This window comes from Larus michahellis, chromosome 14 (assembly GCF_964199755.1).
Source record: "Larus michahellis chromosome 14, bLarMic1.1, whole genome shotgun sequence".
NCBI classification, from domain to species: Eukaryota; Metazoa; Chordata; class Aves; order Charadriiformes; family Laridae; genus Larus; species Larus michahellis.
This window is the reverse complement of record NC_133909.1, coordinates 9,398,105-9,417,604: the sequence shown is the minus strand read 5'-3', so window position 1 is coordinate 9,417,604 and position 19,500 is coordinate 9,398,105. Positions and strand designations below refer to the sequence as shown.

The 19,500-nt window shown below is 40.3% G+C and overlaps 1 protein-coding gene across 1 annotated transcript; it reads left to right on the top strand.

The window, feature by feature from the left end:
- Positions 1-457: 457 nt before the first annotated feature.
- Positions 458-19,500, top strand: MMD (monocyte to macrophage differentiation associated). Its single transcript, XM_074607570.1, has 7 exons — positions 458-733; positions 7,049-7,130; positions 13,470-13,630; positions 14,386-14,460; positions 14,871-14,972; positions 15,830-15,899; positions 17,218-19,500. Exons 1-7 carry the CDS (start codon positions 705-707, stop codon positions 17,416-17,418), a joined length of 720 nt encoding a protein of 239 aa, XP_074463671.1. The 5' UTR covers positions 458-704; the 3' UTR covers positions 17,419-19,500.

Below are 19,500 nucleotides of genomic sequence, written 5' to 3'. Positions count from 1 at the left end.
TATAACCTGCTCATTTGGGTGAATGGGTTGAAACAATGGCAATTCAACCACCGTCTCCCGTCGCCCGGTGCTGCTGAACCGCATCCGCCCCTCGCAGGGCGGCAGGGGATGAGCTGCAGCCCCGGGCCCTGGGGGAGCCCTCGGCCCCTGACATCGCCACTGCGGCTCCGGTCCTTCACGTTGTTGTTGTTGTTGTTGTTTTCCAGGCCGAGCCTGGAAACCCGCCTCAGCCCAGGCCACCCTCGGCGCGACCCCGCCGCCAGGCCGCGGTTCCCGGTTCCAGTCCGAGCCCCCATCTGCCGATGGGGAGGCGGCCACGGCGGCGGGGCGGCCTCCGACACCGGCCTCCCCTCGCCGGGGGGAGGGTCCCCCGCGCCAGGCCGCCGCCCGCCCCGCGTCCTCCCGCCATTGCGGCGGCGGGGGCGGGCCGCGCCGGGCCCGGCCGCGGTGGGCGGGCAGGGGCGGGGGGAAGCGCGGGCCGGGCGGGCTGAGAGGAGCCGAGAGGCCGGTTAAAGCGGCTGCCCGCTGCCGCCCGCCCGGCTCCCGCGCCTCACCGACGGACGGCACCGGCCGTCGCTGCGCGCCGCGGCGGCTCGCACGCCAATGAGGGCCCGGACTCCGGCCCTCGCCGCCTCAGGAGCCGCCCGCAGCCTCCCGTCCCGACCACCCGCCCGTCCCCCGGCCGGGGCGGGCGGCCCGGACCCATGCGGCGGCTCCAGGAGAGGTTCAGGAGGTGAGGTCGCCCCCTCCCCCGGCGGGGAATGCCCCCCTTCCTTGGTGGCGGAGCGGAGCCGCGCCGCCCCGTTCCCTCCGGCCGCCCCCGCGCTCCCCTCACGGCCGGGCGAGCGCGCTGGGGCTGGGGGCCCTGGGCGGCCGCGGCAGAGCCCGGGGTCGTGTGAGGGCTGGGCCTGGGGCGGGTGTACCGCGGATTTCCTCGTCCCCACGCCCCATTTCGCCTGTCCCCGCTGCTGAGGTGCCGGTCGCCACCCCCGGGGCCCGCGGCATCGCCGGTGCCGGGCGAGGAGAGCAGAGCTGTCCCGCCGGCGTGTGAGGAAGGGGCGGGGGGGCTCTGCACGTCTATCTCTATTTATTTTCCTTTCTTCCCTCCGTTAAATGGGTGAAGGTTCGCGCATCCGGCCGTGTGTCACAGCCCCGACCTGTGGCTGCGGAGCCGCGCCGGGCCGGGGGAGGCAGCGCCCGCTGCCCCGGCTCCCCTCGGTGCCCTCAGCAGAGCCGGGCGCGCCCTGGTCGGGTCTCCCGGGGCTGAAGATGGTGCTCGTGTGCCCGGGGGGTCGGCTGGTAACAGCGCGGTTGAGGTTCTTGGGTAAACGCGTCCATATGTAGGCTTTAGGTACTTGATTGCTCTAAGTCCAGATGCAAGGCCAGTAAGTGTTGAGGGACAGTCCATCTCCCAGGTAAGACCAGTGCCTGCCATGGCTTCCCTCAGCAGGTATGCCGCTGCAGGGCTGCCCTCTCTCCTTTCACCAACTTCCTCAAGAAACCAAAACCTAATTATTAAAAGGGACGTAAAATTGAAAGAGAAGTGAGAGAAAAATACGAATGTGGTCAGACCTGGTTTCTGTACCAGCCCACGCCTAGGCTGGCAGGCTGGCTGGGACCCTGCCCCTGAGCTCAGATGTGCTGCAGCACCTGATGTGACTTCTCTCCGCTCCCTGCTCTGCACTTAAAGTTCTGCCTTTCATATTTGATAGAAGGTTGAGGAGTCTTTTGGGAGGTCAGTGGGATGCGCAGACACTGTTTTCCGTGACTAATCTATGTATGGTGCCACAATTGTTAATGGATTCTCAGAGCGTTGCAGACTTCATTTTTTCTTTAGTATCGTGCTGTAAGTACACGAACCTTTACGCAGCATGTCATTTCACCAATACTTCCAAATAAGTGGCCTGCTTTTCTACTGACCTGAATCATTTCTGTGACTCAGTTGTTCAGCGATAGTAAAGATTATGTGAACAGTTACAAACCACAATTAGGTATTTTCTAATCCAGGAAGGAAGATGCCTAGTTCAGGGGAATATGGCTCTATTTTTAACTGAATGGGCTGAATTCATAAAGAGGAAATACCTGCCAGTTTGGTCAAAGGAAGCAAGTTTTTTATAAACCTATTTGTTTCTTTTCAAAATCTTACCTAAATGGTCATCATGAAAATGTAGTGCTGATCTATTTTGACTTGCTTATGATTTTTGTTTTGGTTTTCCTCTCAAAAACAAAGAGACTAGATAACATAAAAATTGTTTCAGTATCTAAATATGTCACCCCATTTAATGTACGCTACTGCTGTTTTTGTGGAGTTATCCCCACCTTGTTGCCGTTTCTCATATGCTGTTATTTGTGGCTTATTAGGTCTAAATGGCCTCTCCTGCTGCTGGAAAGCACAAGAAAAAAAAAGACACAAAAAGGGGTAATGTGCTTTTAAGCTGGTAAAAGGAAGTTTGAGGCCTTTTGAGCTGAATAAAGGAAATGTACTTCCTGAAAAGACTAAAAAATCCAGATCTTTGAGGCTATTATCAGTGCTTGCTGGTTTTACTGACATTTTACTTCATGCTTAAAAGAATAATTCATTCAGCAGATGGGAATCAAGAATAAGGTGAGATTTGAAAAGCACTCTTCTCTTCTGCAGTTTGGGGTATAAACTTGTGATACCAGCCAAGTGCCATACAGATATATGCTATAGATTTGGGATTTTATCATTTATTTTTCTAAGCTGGGTTTGCATGCAAAGACAAAGCATGAAGAACTCTTGGATTTTCCTCCTGCTTTCTCTCCTGAATGCAATGTTCTCTTAATTCTGGAATCACTATGAAACGTACAGGATTACTCTTTGGAAATGAATAGGAACTTGAGATTGGGGTTCTCTCACGAAGAATGGATCAGTCCATATGTTTAACATTTTAAATATTTGAAGTGTTTCAAAATCACAGTTTAAGTGATGTAAAGGGAGGGGTGTGAGTTTCTTCTCTCATTTTAAATTGTCATAGGTCTTTCTCCGTACCCCCTTTCCACTTATACTGGGAGCGTGCTCATCAAAGAAAGTTGTTTGCATGCTGTGAAATTATGAAGCTTGGACTTCCTTGACCTCGAGTAGAAATGATGAAGCTTGGAATTCCTTGGCCTTGAGTAGATCTTGAGCTTTAAGAATGCATTTAAATTGTGAAAATGAACTTGTACCTCAGTTCAGTCCAAAAGCATTCTGCTCTCATGGCTGGCAGCAAGTACTACTTAGTCTGTTAATTTCAGAAATCTCACAATTCAAAATATTGAATATTTTATATTGGAGATCTTGGATTGTCAGTATCCTAAAAGATACTGACAATTTATGTGTTCCTGTGAGATAATGCTGCATATCCCCTGATTAAATTACTCTGGTTTCACTAGAGCGTCTATTAAAGAACACATTAGAGATTTGTTAGACTTCACTTAAAGATGTTTCCTGTAAATCGTAGTCCAGTTCAGTGGGATCTTATCAGACTGTCCTGCATTTGATAGTAACCTTAATGGTTGTGTTAGAGAGAGCTTTTATTTAGGAGTAAACAGTATGAGTGCTGTATATCGAGTTTCTGCTTTTAGAAAGGTGAGATTGTATTCCTCACAATTATCTTTTTTCAGAAGAGGCAAACTTGACCTGTAGATAGGAGGAAAAACAATGTCCCTGTGTTGCAGTATTCATGTGGCAGAAAACAAAAAGCATCCGTTGTTGGTGGTGTGGGGTTTATTTATTTATTTATCTTTAAGAAAGAACAGAACAGTTTTGCCTCTAGACTGCGAATAAATCTGCAATTAAATTCTTATGGCTTCATATTGCAATATCATACATATAGATAAGTACAGGAGTATATGACTGACTTTTGTATGTGTCAAAATAATTTTTCCTGGTCTTGATGAGTACTTCAGTGTAGTATCCCAAAGGAACTATTTTCAAACTTCAGGCCTGTTTCTTAAGCTGTTAAACACAAACTCTCAAACTGGAAATGGAACAAATTCAGGAGAAGGATTGGCTGCAATTACTGCCCTATTCAACCACTTTTAAAATTATCCTTCCTCTAAAATTGTTCCTGATAACGTTTATAAATAGTATTATAAAAAGGCATAGGGAAATAACTGGAGGTTTGCTTTACTGATAGCGTTGTCTGTGAGTGGTGACCTGAGCAAATGTTCTCCAGCATTTGCTGCCTGGGTCTTGCAGCCTGTTGCGGTCGGTACCTTTCAGAAAGGAGAGGTGCAGGTATGTCAAATGGACAGCACTGTTAGGTACTGGGGTGTTGTGAGATCCTTTTCTTTAAGGTAAAGTCTAATTCTTCTTTTGCCAAAACGCACTGGTGGTGCTCTGGTGTTATTAGTATAAACACGTAGGTGAAGGGGATGGGGGAAGTATTGCTAGTGGTGGTGTTCGGCTAGAACTCTTTCTGGTGAAAGAAAAGTGAGTTTCAGCTGTTGTGGGAGTCCAGTAAAGCTTTCTGTTCAACAGCCGTGTTACTAACTGGTTTTGTTTGTTAAGTTAAATAATCAGAATTGAAGTATATAGTTACAAAACATTTCAAATGTTATTTTTTTTAAGTGTGAAATCTTCTGAAACCTGATGCTTGTCTGTTTTGCCAGCCTAAAATTACCACACAGATGAACGAATATTTGCATCATTCCTGTGCTGGCACAAACAAAGGGGAAATAACCTAACCCTTTGTGTAGATAACAGAGAAAGGATAGCTTTGTTAATGTCTTTGTTTTGTTTTACTGCAAATAAAACTGTCTTTAAATTAGTGAGAATAAAATGTTCTAATAATAAACGGAGTTTTCTGAAGTGTTTGTTCATAATTCTGTCTAAAATCTAACATTAGCCCAGGCTCTGTTGTGACTGCTTTAGAAAGATCCAGTATTCTTTCTATTAAATAAATGTAAATGAAAATGAAAAAGTCTAAAAGTAATCCTCTAGTGGATAATAGAAGGTCATATTAGCAGACTACCTTCAGGTAGTTATAGGTTTTTAGATGATAATAATATCTTATATAGAAATTTGGAACAACAGAAATCATAAAGCTAATACTGAGGATAAACGTTTGGTTCCTTAGTTTTGGGGGGTTTTTTTTAGTTTTTACTTCTTGTGAGAATTCCAAGGTACTACCATAGCCTTTGAAGAAAGGTAATAATATTCTAGATGTAATCAGTGAAAGGTTTCCTATGAAACCTTGAATTTATGGAGTTGGGCAAGGGCAGTCTAATCCTGGTCACGCAACTGAGCCAACAGATGCTTTTATTCTTAAATATTTTCCTAACTTGGAAGCAGAACTGAGTGAACTGAATGTTCCATCTTTAGAGGATGCTGAGATGGTCTTCAGCAGCTGTTGAAGACCTGTACGCACTGGGCAACAAAACCATTTTCCAAATGTTCTGTGCAGCCGTGTATATGACTTCAATGTCATTATCCTATTGGAGGTGAGAGCAAGGTGTCATTTGTCACTGATGAAAGAATTGCCATTTTTTTAGTAATAAATTAACTCCCAGGGAATTATTCATTTGCTAACAACCATTTATACTTGGTGCCCATGAATGAAATTCACGTTTTTCTTACCCTTTGTATTAGTAACAGTTTAAACTGTTTTTTGAAATTGCCACAATTGGAAGAGAGATCATGAGACAGTGTTATTTTATTTTATCAATGCTGGTAAATTTTTGTATATCAGTTTAGAAAAAAATGGTTTAAAAATCACGTCTTAAATCAGTCAAGAAAACCAGGTGTCTTTTATCCCAGAAATCTGCAACTACTTACTCAAACTATAATGATCTGGTTGGGGTTTTTTTTGTTGTTTGTTTGTTTTTCTTTGGTTTGAGATCTGCCAGTATTTTGTGGCTGTCATAAAAATAGGACTGGTTTTGCCTTAAACCAGGAGGGACATGGGGGAGGACCAAAGTTTGTCTAACAAGCTCTTTATATAAATCTAGCTAACAAAGCTGCTCTCGGTTCTGAACACGCAGACGTGTTCCGTATTTGTTGTGAAGCTGTTCCTGGCTTGTTGGATACCTGACTAATTGTCAATGCATAGTTTTATAATAGTCTGGAGTAAACTGGAATTTATTAGTGAAAGAGAATCACTTTTGTGTGATAGTAGGCTGTGCTGGGATAACATGCATGGTACTGTAGCTGGAGTAGCGCATAACTTTGATTTAACTGGTTGCATATAGATGTGTGCTGTCTCTTAGGGGCTTTCATACACCAATTTAAATTATGTAGTTACACAGAAACAACTTGAGTGTGTGGGGTTTTTTTGAAACAGTTAAATGCAATGTTTGTCTTGGCAAGTTCTTCCAAAACTTTCTCAAGTTTCATCATGTGTCATTTGGCTTGCACAGACTGCTTTCGGTGTGATTGATTGTTTGTTAGGTAACGTTTGAAAATTGTTAGAGAAAAAGGTGGAACGTCTATGGTAAGCCTCTTAACATTTTTCCTCTTCAGACCTAACCATTAGAGTCTCCCTTCATCCCTGAGCAGCTTGGATCTTAGTTACAGACAGAAGATAGGATTAGCCTCAAAGAAAAATCGAGCCATCCAATGCTCCAAACAGAAATATTGCTTGCTGTAGGAATTGAAAAGTCAGTGTTCAAGTTGTTTTGTTCTGAGGTGTTACAGAACTAGAATAGTGGCTTCAAGAATTTCTTAGAAGAAGAGTAACCCTTGGCAGCTATAATGAAGTCCATATTTCAAGAGTAATTTGAGTCCATATTACATAATTTAAATAGGAAATAGGTCATTCTGCATCTGACTAAGCTGTTGGAAAAGAGGGGTCTGACTTCCGTATGCAAAGTCTTGATAACCAAGATACCGCTTGTTACCACAGCGGTAACCATCCGCTGTGACATGCAGTCACAGAAATTTATTTACCAGATGTTTCTTTTAAGAGAACTTACAATTCAAATAAGTTACTTTTAACATGTCTGTACTTAAAATTTTTAACATTACTAGCTTGGAGATATTCCTTTGTGACACTCTAAAGCAATGGTTTATTAACTTTCCTAAAAATACCTCTTAATTTTTCAACAGGTTCATGAACCACCCAGCTCCAGCAAACAGCCGCTACAAACCCACTTGCTATGAACATGCTGCTAACTGTTACACACATGCAGTAAGTACACTTTTTTTTTTTTTTTTTTTTAAACCAGATGTTTTGGTAAATTTTTGTGGGTTTGGATAGCTGAATGCTTACCTTTGCCCGAGTATATTTGTATTTACAACCTCTTTGGTTTTGTTATATAAGCTTCAGCTATAACAGTCCAGAAAACGTAATGTTAATTAGATGGCTGGTAATCACTAGTCCTTGTTCTGAATCTCTAGGAGCTCCAGATGCTTCATAAGATTCCTTTTCACCAAAGTAAGTTACATGTCTTTAACTAGATGTTTTTCTTCTGTCTCAGACAAAGGATGGCTACGGTAAAGTGAATATAAGCCTGTACTAGTTAGTCTTGCAAGGCAGATTTCCCAGTGTTGTGCTGACATAGTATTGTGCAAATTGTGTACTGCAAGTATAAGAAAGATTTATTCATGTTAGAAGTGGAAGGCTTCTTAAGACTATCACGTGGATATTAGCTGGAAGAGCTGGAGTGGCTTAGTTCTGATACTTAATATCTATTAATTGATTCTTAAAAAAATTTCCTATTTTGAAAGAGGCACTAATAATGCTGACAGCCTTACTAAAAATCCTAGTCTGTCCTTGTTTTCATAATGTCAGGACCCATACTAGATTTGAATGTACAATATATACAAAATAAGGAAAGCAGTCCTTTTTTTTTTTTCTTTTTTGTAATTGGGAAGTTTAATTTGCTGTCTGGCACTTTGAAAAGGACTTAAAAATGTGTTTGTTTGCTTTTTAAGATAGCATTTGCCCTTTTATAAAAGCAGCTTGTGCTCCTTCTCAATCCCTTGTTTAACTCCAAACATCTGAAGTATGTTTGACTTGTCCTCAGTCTCTTATCTCCAGTGTCTGAGTGAGCTACAGATACGAATGCGCAAGGTGGTTCATGGGACTCTTCAGCTCTAGAAGGAGCTCTGTTCTTAAGGAGCCTTTGTGTATATTTTATAAATAACCAACATACAGCTCTGTGTTGCTGGTAAAAACAAAATCACCTTGTTTTACGTATAGGAAAGCTAACTGAAGCTCATGTGTTTTTAAGCCAAGGGTCTCATGTACAGCATTATGTAAATATATGCTTATTTGTCTAGAGAATGAAGCAACATTCTGTTAGTTAGCGCAAATATGTAGTTTATCTCATAATCCTTGTACAAATCTTGTTTACTCTGGCCAAAAAGTTAGATTTCAAAATATCTGGCAGAAGTTGCTGTACTCCTTAGCAATTCTAGCCTTCATCTAGTTGAAAAACAGGCATGTCTTACTCCTGCCTGTTAGCAGTAGGTTACAGCCAAGACGTTGTATCAGTGTTTTCTGGTATGCTGCTGTTCCTGGTGAAGCTGTCTTAATTTCTTTCTGGACAGTCAAGCTATGTGCTAAAACCTACTATGAACTGTTAGCAACTTGGGGATATGCACTGTTAATGTATCCTTTGGAAGAAAAGAGGGATTGTTACTCCTTAAATAAAATTTTATGCAATAAACAACTTTGAATCAAAATTCAAAGCCTTCAAATAGGAATCTAATCCGGGAAAGCACAGTGGATTATACAGAAAGAGCTGGGAGGGATGCTTGCTTCTCCTCTGTTTTACAGATTGTTTTACTAAATGTTAGACTGCCAAGTGGTTCAGTCTTTGCTGCTGGATGACAGTGTGAGTTTTCAGTTAGACATTGATCTCATTTCTACAAAACACAGTTTAGCAATGTTTCTCCATATATTATTTTTTGCCAAAGCTTTATTCATAATTCAGAAAGTAGTCAGCTTGTATTCTACCAGCTGTATTCCTCAGTAGGTATCCTGTCTGGTTTTTGACTTAAAAATACACAGTTGTCAGTTTAGGCAGCTGCTTTAAAAAACAAAACAAAAAACCCAGCAATAAATGGGGATACAGAATCCCATGCGTAACTTCTTGTTACAATTCTTAAAAGGTAACTTTGTGTAGCATAGTAAGGTATCTTCAATTTCCAACTGGTAAGGCTATTTAAAATGTCTTGATTTTTTTTTTTTTTAGCTTTAAATGAAGCACTGACTTGTCTCTAGACACTAGGAGACAGGAAGGGCAGCTAAGCAGTTGAGTACAGAGACAGAAAAGACTGCTTTCTGTGTTTAGAAGAACAGGAAGGAAACAGTGTATGAGAGAAACAGGAGTTATAAGAATTTGAGCTGTAAGGTAAGTTAGATCTAAGGCGGGGGGTGACTTTTTCACCATGAAACTTTCTAGCGTACCTGAGGTTTATCAGACAAAAGATATGCTCTGTTGTATTAAAACCTTAGAATTTAGGCACAACTTGCTCTATACTGTTCTAAAAGCTTCTTCCAACTGCTTTAAAAGGAGCAACTATTCTTAAAATAAGTTATAGTCTTTCTATTCCAGTCTTTGGTTATGCAGAGCAGGGAAAAAAGAAGAAAGAATATTTCAAAAATGAGGCTTGGAGCATTTACCAGGCCATTTGAGCATGGAAGGAGGAGTCACCAAAATTTCAGAAGGGCTCTTATGATGAAAATGTCTCCATTCTACCTGACTGATATTAGCGGTTTCTCTGCTCTCCGTGCATTGCACAACCCAAGTTGCCAGTAGGCTTCCCGCTCCACGGTGCTCGTCTCCTTATTTGAGAAGAGAAAATTACTGTAATTGGCTTCAGAACTACACTCCTGGAGCAGGCAGGATGGACACAGTCCTTCATGGTTCCCTCTAAGTGTCACATGTGATTTTGGCTGCTTTGTTGATCTTTCCGTTCTCTTCCCTTCCAAAGAGGAAGTGTAGGGACCATCTTTATCCTGTTAGTATTTCCCTCTCAATGAAAGGCACATGAGATCACAACAATAACACCATGCTTTGCTACGCTGGCTTGTGCATCAAAGGTCATTATTGCTGAACTATGTGACCTGCATAGCCTTGTGTGCAAAGAAAATAACTTAATTCGGCATGAATGTTATATACAAAAGCAAAATTTTTAACAGATTTTTAAACTTCTCTATGTGAGAGATTGTCTACAGAAATAGGGAAGTAATACAGATAAAATACTGACCAACCTACCAGTATCCTAAGCAACCCCAAACAGATGGAAGATACCAGATACTTTGCAGTAAGTTAGTAACCAGGGAGTGTAATTTCCCTGAAGTATGCCTGATCAGGTTTGCAGCTTGCTGTTTCAGTCTCTTCTTCATGCCTTAAGGCTCTTTGCAGTGGCTGTTACTTGTGACAGTAGGGGTTGTGGTAGTTGGTTTCCAAAAATATATCACACTTGGGGCTGTGCCCAAGTCTCTTCTTAAAGATTCCTGCCTATAGCTGTAAATAAATACACTTTAATCCTTTCTCTTCCTCCATATTGCAAAGGGGTTTGTAACTTCATGCTCTCATTTCGTTCTGGCTTTTCTCTAGAAAACCTAGTGAAATTGTTGTCCGCTCTCTTGTTCCGTAAATCTCTCTACCAGCCCCATTTCTGATTTAGCGAGTATTAATGAAAGTGCTAAAATTAGTAAATTGGAGCATCACAGTCCTGGTGTTGTTCATAGTACATTAAGCTGGTGAGTTTGACAATATTCATTTGGAAGCGTTGTGCTTCGTGATGCAAACAATGCATGATGCATAAGCAAAGCTTTTTGTGACTTGTAGCTAGGTTTATTACTAGGGATGTTGGCAGCTTAGAAATACTCTGAAATACTTAGAAATACTATGGCAGCTTAGAAATACTATGGCATTGCTGTAAAATGATATGGCACAATCACACTCATCCTATTAGTTCTGATTCTTTGACTACTCTTTTTTTGTAGTGAAAAAGGACTATCTTTTAAAGGACCAGTTGATTGCTCCTCCATTCTGAAGATTAAAATGCAATTCTTGCGCTAGAGATTTTGTTCAAATGAACATGTGAAAATCTGTCTTTTGTTGACTAAAGTGTCATATTTCTTTTGTAAGATGGATGTTAGATGAAATGAAGTCCATTCTGTCATATGTTATCTGGTATGGCATTAATCTCTAAAGAACTTTTATCCAGTTGGCTGGAACAGCAGGATATAATTTCTGGATTTTGTCTTTAATCTATCTATTTTTGATCAGAAAAAGAGTAATAAAACATTTCTTGTTTAGTCTAACTGTTCCCATGATGCATATCAGGCACAGAGGGAAAGTGTTTCCAAATAGAATACTTAGAAAAAACAATAAATCCTTCTCATGTTAGTATAGTGCTGTTCCCCGCCCCCCGTTCTTCAGAGGCAGGACAAGGCAGAAAAGAGGTTAATTCAGCTCTTCATCCATGTACTCGTTTGTAGCTGTATTCTTTGTTCTGAAGGTGCAAAGAAAGAGGTGATAAGAGAATTTCTTATTTGTTTTAACCCTGTAACTTTATATACAATAATTACTGGGGAAAAAATGATTGGCAGCAAAATATGTGTTGGCCCATTTGAGCATTGCGCATCATAGCTTAACTTGGGAAATATTTATTTTAGTAGGCTAGTAAAAAGCTGGGATATCTGTGTAACAAAGGCAAGTTGTTGTGTGTAATAGCTAAATCTGGTTTCCAAAGAGGTCTTCCTATAAAACGGTTCAGTCAGAGTTCCAGGTCTGAGCAGCTCACATCCAGTAGGGAATTAGTAGGCATTTGCTATTTTACCTAGTTACTTGTACCTGCAAGTGTCATGAACACGTAATCTCTCTGAAACCTTTTAGTTCTCTGTCAAGTATAGCCAAAACTGAAATTTGCACCAGAAATTGGGAAGGAAACTGATGAAATGATGAGCTGTTAAAGAAACACAGCTAAGAAACTATTTCTGGAGCTTAGCATCTTCCTGTCTTCTGCAAAATCTAAATGAAACAACCGCCGCATCTCATCAGTTCCTTGCTGTCTCAAGGGCTTCAGCCACACTTTAAACTCTTTGCCGTATGTGGAAAACAGGAGTGACTGGTCTCCTGAGGAGTGAAACACTTTAACCTTTCTTGAATCTGGGGGCTGTCCAGGATATGTATATGGAAATTTATGGTTTGTGATAAATGAGAAGCCAGACTGGCAGACTATTTTTGGCCTTAAAGTGCATGAGGTCAGCTTCCCTATTCTTATCACAAAACGCGGAAAGCGTTTCACCTCTGGTCTAACTGCTGCGGATATAGAAATGCCATACTTTTCATTTCCATGGCTCTACAGCTTTTTGGCTTGAATGTAGAAGATATAATAGTAATGAAGCTACAGTGATGTACCTCAAAAGCCAGAAGACAAAGCCACTGTTTTGTTTTTTTTAAACTCACTGGATTAACCAAGTACTTTTCAGATTCATTCGGTATACTCTGCATCGTCTCATCTGTAGCCATGATCAGAGCCTCAGTTTCCTCTAGTCCGTGAGTAGATAAAGGCCAGAGGCAGTGCAGGCTAGACCAGAACTTTGCACTCGAAGCTATCAAACCTGTAATGCAAAGCAGAGTTGGCAGATTTGTTTAAACATTACTTGTTTCTAGCTTTATTGTTTAGCATGGGAGACTCGGATCAAACTAAGAAGAATTTAACCTTATTTACAATTCAAGTGAACTAATTAACATCTTAAGACATGCCTTAGGGGCTGGAAGGGAATTTGCGTGGAGTTTTTAACTTAGAAGACTGACAAAGATACGCCTTCATAGTGGAAGGAGATGGGTAGAAGTGTCTGAGACAGCAGGCTCTTTTCTTTAAATACTTGTTGGACGTGATCTCCCCCACCCCACCACCCCTCTTTGTTTTTTTTCTGAATGAGACAAAGGTACATGGTGTAATTTATTCTGGAAAGGAGTGGAGTTTCAAATGTATATGGAGCCTGCGGCCCACTTCTTAGATATATCATAAGAGCATGCTAATTCCATCACGATGATCTTACAGGGGTTGTTTTGGAAGATCTGAATTAAAGCTGCTTGAGAGGGAGGTGGTAAGGAAAACAGACTTGGATACGCTGCATTAAAAGAACATCATCTTTATGCATTAAGAATGTATTCATAAAACAAGTTTGTAGCTAATTTATTTATGATATCTAAAACTCAAGTTCTGCAAAGCCTTTCCTTAATTCTCTTATCTTCTACTTAACTGCATACTTCCCAATGCCTTATTTTTTCATTTGGGATTTAAGTTTTTTTTGGTCTCTCCTGTGAGGAGAAATTTATCACAAACAGGTATAACCCAGATGTCTGAGACATTGTGGAAGTCTTGACGGTTGTGTGTCAACATACAACTAAATGAACAACTCTCCCCTGTCAGGAACATGCCATCAAATGTGGTACACATGGTCTCATGTGGTGTGTTGCAGTGTTATCTGCCCGGCTGTTGCTGTGCTGTGGGTGGTAGTGAGTAAAGACTTAACAATGGCCTTTCGTTTTCTTAGTTCCTCATCGTTCCTGCAATTGTGGGTAGTGCCCTTCTCCACCGGCTTTCTGATGATCGATGGGAAAAGATAACAGCATGGATGTATGGCATGGGGCTCTGCGCGCTCTTCATTGTCTCCACAGTATTTCATATTGTTTCTTGGAAAAAGAGCCACTTAAGGTATCACTGTAAGATATATAAGATGTTTTATTTTCACATTCTGCACTGTTTTTCCATTGTGTTTCTCAGTCAAAACCATGATTTTACAGAAGGCTGCAGTGGTACCTTTTACTGAATCATGGAAAAAAAAACCCAGCCTTGATTCTGTTGGAAGAAATAGTGAGCCAAGCTCATATACAAACAAACTTTAATGCTTTTTCATGCAGAAAATATGTGTTTTTCTAGGCTGTAGTGGGTCTTAATCCACAAATTGCATGAGAAAAACATAATTCGAGTTCATGGCGGATATAATCCCATTGCAGAAATGAGAATGCTGTTTGGGACTGTGGCATGCTCAAACACTTTGAAGAACGCAGATTTTGCCAAGGGAATTATAATAAAATATACAGCTAAGTATCAGAAAGCCTTCTTGGGAGCAAGGCAGCAATAGCAAAGCTAACAAGTGATTTTCTTTTTGTGTTTGGTTTTTTTTTTTGGTCCCATTGTGACTTCTGTTATAAGTCTTGGCCATAAATTGGATTTAACCAGTAGTCACTGAACAGCAACAGTTTCTGGATTAGCAGAGTTGATGTGACGATCCTCTCCTATGTGTCTTGCTTATGACCTCCTGAAGTTGAAGCCAGCTGGACAGTCTTCCAGATGGTTTTAAGAGGTTATGGAGCTGATGGTGTTTTCTCCGAAGTGTGTCAGGAAACTGAGATGATAGAAAAATCTTTCCAAAATCTGCCTTGATGACTTGTTCTCTCTCTTACTAGGACAATGGAGCATTGCTTTCACATGTGTGACAGAATGATGATCTATGTCTTTATTGCAGCATCATATGCACCATGGTAAGAAATCTCAAGTGCAGCTGTAGTATTAAAGCTTTTTCCAATGTAAACAGTTTATCATTGCGGCATTCCAAAATTTGTAGGTATCTTCTTAATGCAAGTGACCACATTCTGCATTGTGAAATGCAACATAATGTAATCTCCTGGGATTTGCTGAACATAAAGTAATATTAGAAAACAGCAGAAAGTAATTAATTTATATTTCACGTGTCCCAGTTCATGCTTCCCTCGCATCGATGCAAACACACCTTCTGCCTCTCTACGTATAGAATGTCTAAGTGTCTTCTCCCCCTTCATGTCTTAAGTTATAGCTGTGAATATTTATTTGTTTTTATCACGCCCCACTATTCTTGTGTCAGCATGGTCCATTCATTCATCACTTTTGTCTCCTGAAATCTTTGTACTTCCAGGTTAAATCTACGAGAGCTTGGACCTCTAGCGTCTCACATGCGTTGGTTTATCTGGCTGATGGCTGCTGGAGGAACCATTTATGTATTTCTCTACCATGAAAAGTAAGAATTATTATTTGCGTTTAGCTTTAATTCGTTTAATTTAATTTAAATTAACTAAATTAAATTAAAAGGTGGGGGCTTTCTTGCTCTCTGAGTGTTCCTATCCAGCCTTTCACCCATTGAAATAAGAGCTTTGAAACAGTGGAAATATGTAATGAGAATGATGCAAACTTACATCTTGTCAGAAGATAATCGTATTCACCTTATCATAACATGTCTTTAGGCTATATTATTGCCCCCTCTTAAAGGGGTGGGAGGGAAGTATCCACTCTTAAAACTTTAAAGCAGGCGTGAGAGAGGTAAGGTAAGGTCGTAAAGTAAGAAACCAGTTGAAATGATAGCTTTTTTTACACCCCGAATTTCTGCAGCAATGTGTATAGATTATCCTGCAACATTATATTATTTATATAATAGTGATGCATATTGACTCCTGCTACCTTTTTGTTTCTGTTTTGAGATGTGAGTCCTTGAGTTTCAGATTTGGATTCTTGAGCCTGCTTTCATTACTTATCCTCAGGGAGCAAGATCCAACTTTTTTTGTTTTGGAGATGAGCTACTGAGGTTCTTGTCAAATAAGAAAATATAAGTTGTCTCAATGTTTTATTCTCACTAGTACTTAATGCAAATGAATGTATCTAGGCAGAGAGGAGAAGGTATTGCCTGCAATTGTGCAATGCAGAGATAAATACTAGCTTTATTTTTGTCATAAAACACTGGTTATCTATCTGCATGGAAAGCTTTGTGAATAGTTTAATGGACCCATGCTAACATAAAACTTAAAATATTTTCTTTACTGTTGAAGGAAATGTTCATCCTCTTGTACACCTCCTTAAAAGACTAAAATCATTCCTTTTTAGGTATAAGATCGTTGAACTCTTTTTCTACTTAGCGATGGGATTTTCTCCTGCTCTGGTAGTGACATCCATGGTAAGGAATGTGACTATTAACATTACAAGCACACAAACTTTCCTTTTATAACTAGCTTAAGTTCCAGTGCAGTTCTTTCTTCTCAAAAGATGTTCAGTTTAGTCCACCATAATTGTAACTGTTCCCTGTAGAAGAACCACATATAGTCAGTTACATTTTGGGTTTATAGTTTGCATTCAATGACATTCTACCTTGTTTTGTTGAATCTGGGCCGCAGGGTCTAGATAAAAAAGAAGTTAGGTTCCAAACTTCACTTCTGAAGACCCTCACTTCTGAAAGGATATTGGATCTAACAATTCAATTACTTCCATTTTAGTAAACGTGATGATAAAGATGTGAAGTACCTTAACCTGTCAAGGAATGTTTCTAGATTTTACTATTTATAAACTTACTTAATGCCCACTTACCACTTACAAATTGGGAAAGAAGCTTTTATTTAAGAAGGTGGAATGGACTTCTGATAACATGTCCTTTTTTCTTGGTGTATGTAAGAGCTTTCTGGAAAACCTAATCAACTGATTCTGTGGTTGGACCAAGATGGGGGAAGTAAATTGATTCTTGTCCCTTTGAAAATTACTTATGGGTAACAAAGCTTGAAGATTTTGCCTCTTACTAGGGGCTTCTTTTTATCAGTGAAGCAGGGGAAAAATTGAGTAGTAGTTGAACTGTATCAAACTGATGGATGCACTGTCTCTGGGATGCTTGATCTCTCAGCAATTAGCAGTTGCTGGTTTGTTTTTTGTTTGGTTTTTTTTTTAAAGGTTTCCTAGTGCCTCTGTAAAGCATCCTACTCCATCTTGTCCTATTATTTAAAATGTGTAACTACAAATAAATAACTTTGAATAACCTTCTCTGGTGCTAATGTAAATCTGACACGTCTACAAGGTATTGTCAGTTACAGTACTTAACTGTTCCACATGAACGCTGTGCTATACCAAAACCTTGCTGGACGCATCATCCAGCTAGTCGCAGTTGCATTAAACTCACACTTAGGTGCAGTAATGTGGTTTTCTTTTTCTCCATGTTTGTCCGCTCTGCTCATGAGCATGAAGCAAAACATCACAGTTGTCTTAATTCTTGAGCTACCCCACTGTTACTTTTATAGTGCTATTGAGACATATTATATAAATATATTATGTATTTCACAAAGTGTAATACGAATATACTGGTTTTCTCACTTGTCTACTGTCACATCCCGGATGTTCTGAGTTGACAGCCAGCTTTCTTTTCTTGGGGAGAAAGCACTTTGTATTTTGTACATAAAATACCCTGCTTCTCCTTTGCACCCTACCTCTGACCTTTCCTTGTTAATCAACAGAGCAACACCGATGGACTTCAGGAGGTTGCCTGGGGAGGCTTGATATATTGCCTGGGTGTGGTGTTCTTCAAGAGCGATGGAGTCATTCCCTTTGCCCATGCCATCTGGCACATATTTGTGGCCACAGCAGCTGCTGTTCATTACTACGCCATTTGGAAGTACCTTTACAGAAGTCCTGCAGACATAATTCGTCACTTGTGATAGATATATAAAAAAAAAATAATCTGCGCTTGGCCTCTGTAACAGTATTATTTGACTTAAGGAATTCGGGGAAATTGGAAAATTGCACAGAAAAACTGCACTGACTTTGGTAGTTCTCTGAACACAATTACTGTGAACTGATGTCTGTGTCCTGAATTGCCCGTCATCTGGCAAGTGCTGTAAGTAACCAAGATACTGTACTGCAGTACCAAGAGTCCATTCCATGTTAGTAGAACTGGCTACCTGATGTTTACAAATAAATTTTGTATTCTAGTTTAATTTTACAATTTTTAACTACGTGAATTTTTCTAAATTAGTGATTCAAATGGTGAAGTCAGTGCAATAGCGAAAATGTAACTCTTGATTTGAAATTGGTTTCTACCACCTTTCCGCTAGTCACTTAGTAAACATGAATCACAGACAAATAGTCTACTTTTACCACCCATTATCTTGGTATAATGTGACTTTTATAGAAACTTTTTGTGTTTTTTGTAAACTTTAAAAGTACATTTGTTGAACTGAAAACACACAACTGTCATCTATGCAGTTACTCATGTTGCAAAGTCTTGCAAGAAATGGTTACATTCCACATACTGTACTGATAAGCAAACATTGTACCTCTTCCAAAGGTTCTATTACAGGTGTAATTGTAATAACCACTTCTACAAACTAAGATCGAAATGTGATTCTGCTGAGTTTTAACATGATAGTATTCTGCGCATATAAACTACCACTTAAACAGCACCTTAATTTGGCTTTATCCGTGATGGAAATGAAGTGCTTTAAAAGAAATAGTCGATGTGATTTTTCTCCTTAAGATTCCCAATTCTACTCCGTGCTGCGCAGGCAGGCAGCGGTTTGGGTGAAAGCTGGCTTACCAAGGGCTGGCGGTGGTAAGGAAGGTGGACAGCTAATATCCCCCTGTCCAAACCAGAGAGTCGGTCATTTCTCCAAAATGTGTACACACATATCGGTGCTGTAATATTAAAGCTTGGATTTTCAAAGGGATTTAAATTCGTCAACAGAACCTGTTCCCACCAGCTCTCATTGGGGTCATTCTGCTGGGAGACCCTGGTCAGAGCTGTGGGCGCAGAGCAATTGCTGACCACTTTGAATTCATGGTTGTGGTTCTTCACAAGCGCAGCCTTTCGGGGAGGAGTGCTTGCAGAACTTGAGCTGGTGTCACTTGTCCTTCTGGGAATTAACACAGAGTAAAACTGGTCTTTAATTGTGTTGCTGTCTTTCTGTACAGGAAAACCCAGTGTGGTTGCAAGTCATGATTGTAGAACACGTGCATTAAATGACCAGATGTAGAAGAGTCATTGTAATACTGTTTGCCCAATAATTGCATCCTGTCCCACTATATAATGAATGTCTTATATTAAGATTGACTTTATCCTTTTTCTAATTTACTCAGTTTTTCATGTCAGTATTTAAAAAGAAAACCAAAACGTGTTGCCTTTTTCAGATTTTGTTCTGGATATTGCCTGTCTGCAGACAATAAGTAGCAGGATAGGGAAGTTTTTCAAGGTACCGTTTAATATCGCACCTAGATTTGCCAGTGGGTTGCATATTTTAGAATTACATACATTTGTATACGGAATTTACAAGAGGGACAAACTTTCAATTCAAGGCATTGAAGAAGAATTGCTGTAGGGTGTTAGCGGGTGGTTGGAGAAGCGGCACCACTACAGCAGAGTAGTTCACTGCCCCGGAGGAGTGGAACAACTGGGCAGGTAATTCCTAGTACAACAGTCTCACACATCTGGATGCCTCGGTTTTTTAACATTGTGTCTATTTTACTATTTTCCACTTTTTGTGAGTTCATATATTTTGTTTAAATGCAGTACTGTTAAAACCACTAAAATACATGTAAAAATTTTCTGTAGTCAGAAGCGGAACTCTTGCTTGAATATGTTTGTTTTAATTTTAAGTTAATTTTTCATGGCATTGCTTTTTGGAGTGTTTGAAATGGTTTTTAAAAAATTTCAATTCGCCAAAAATATTTTGAATTACTGTATTCTAGTCAATATGATATTGAATGTACTAGACTAACAATAAACATTTTGTGCAATTTGGAAA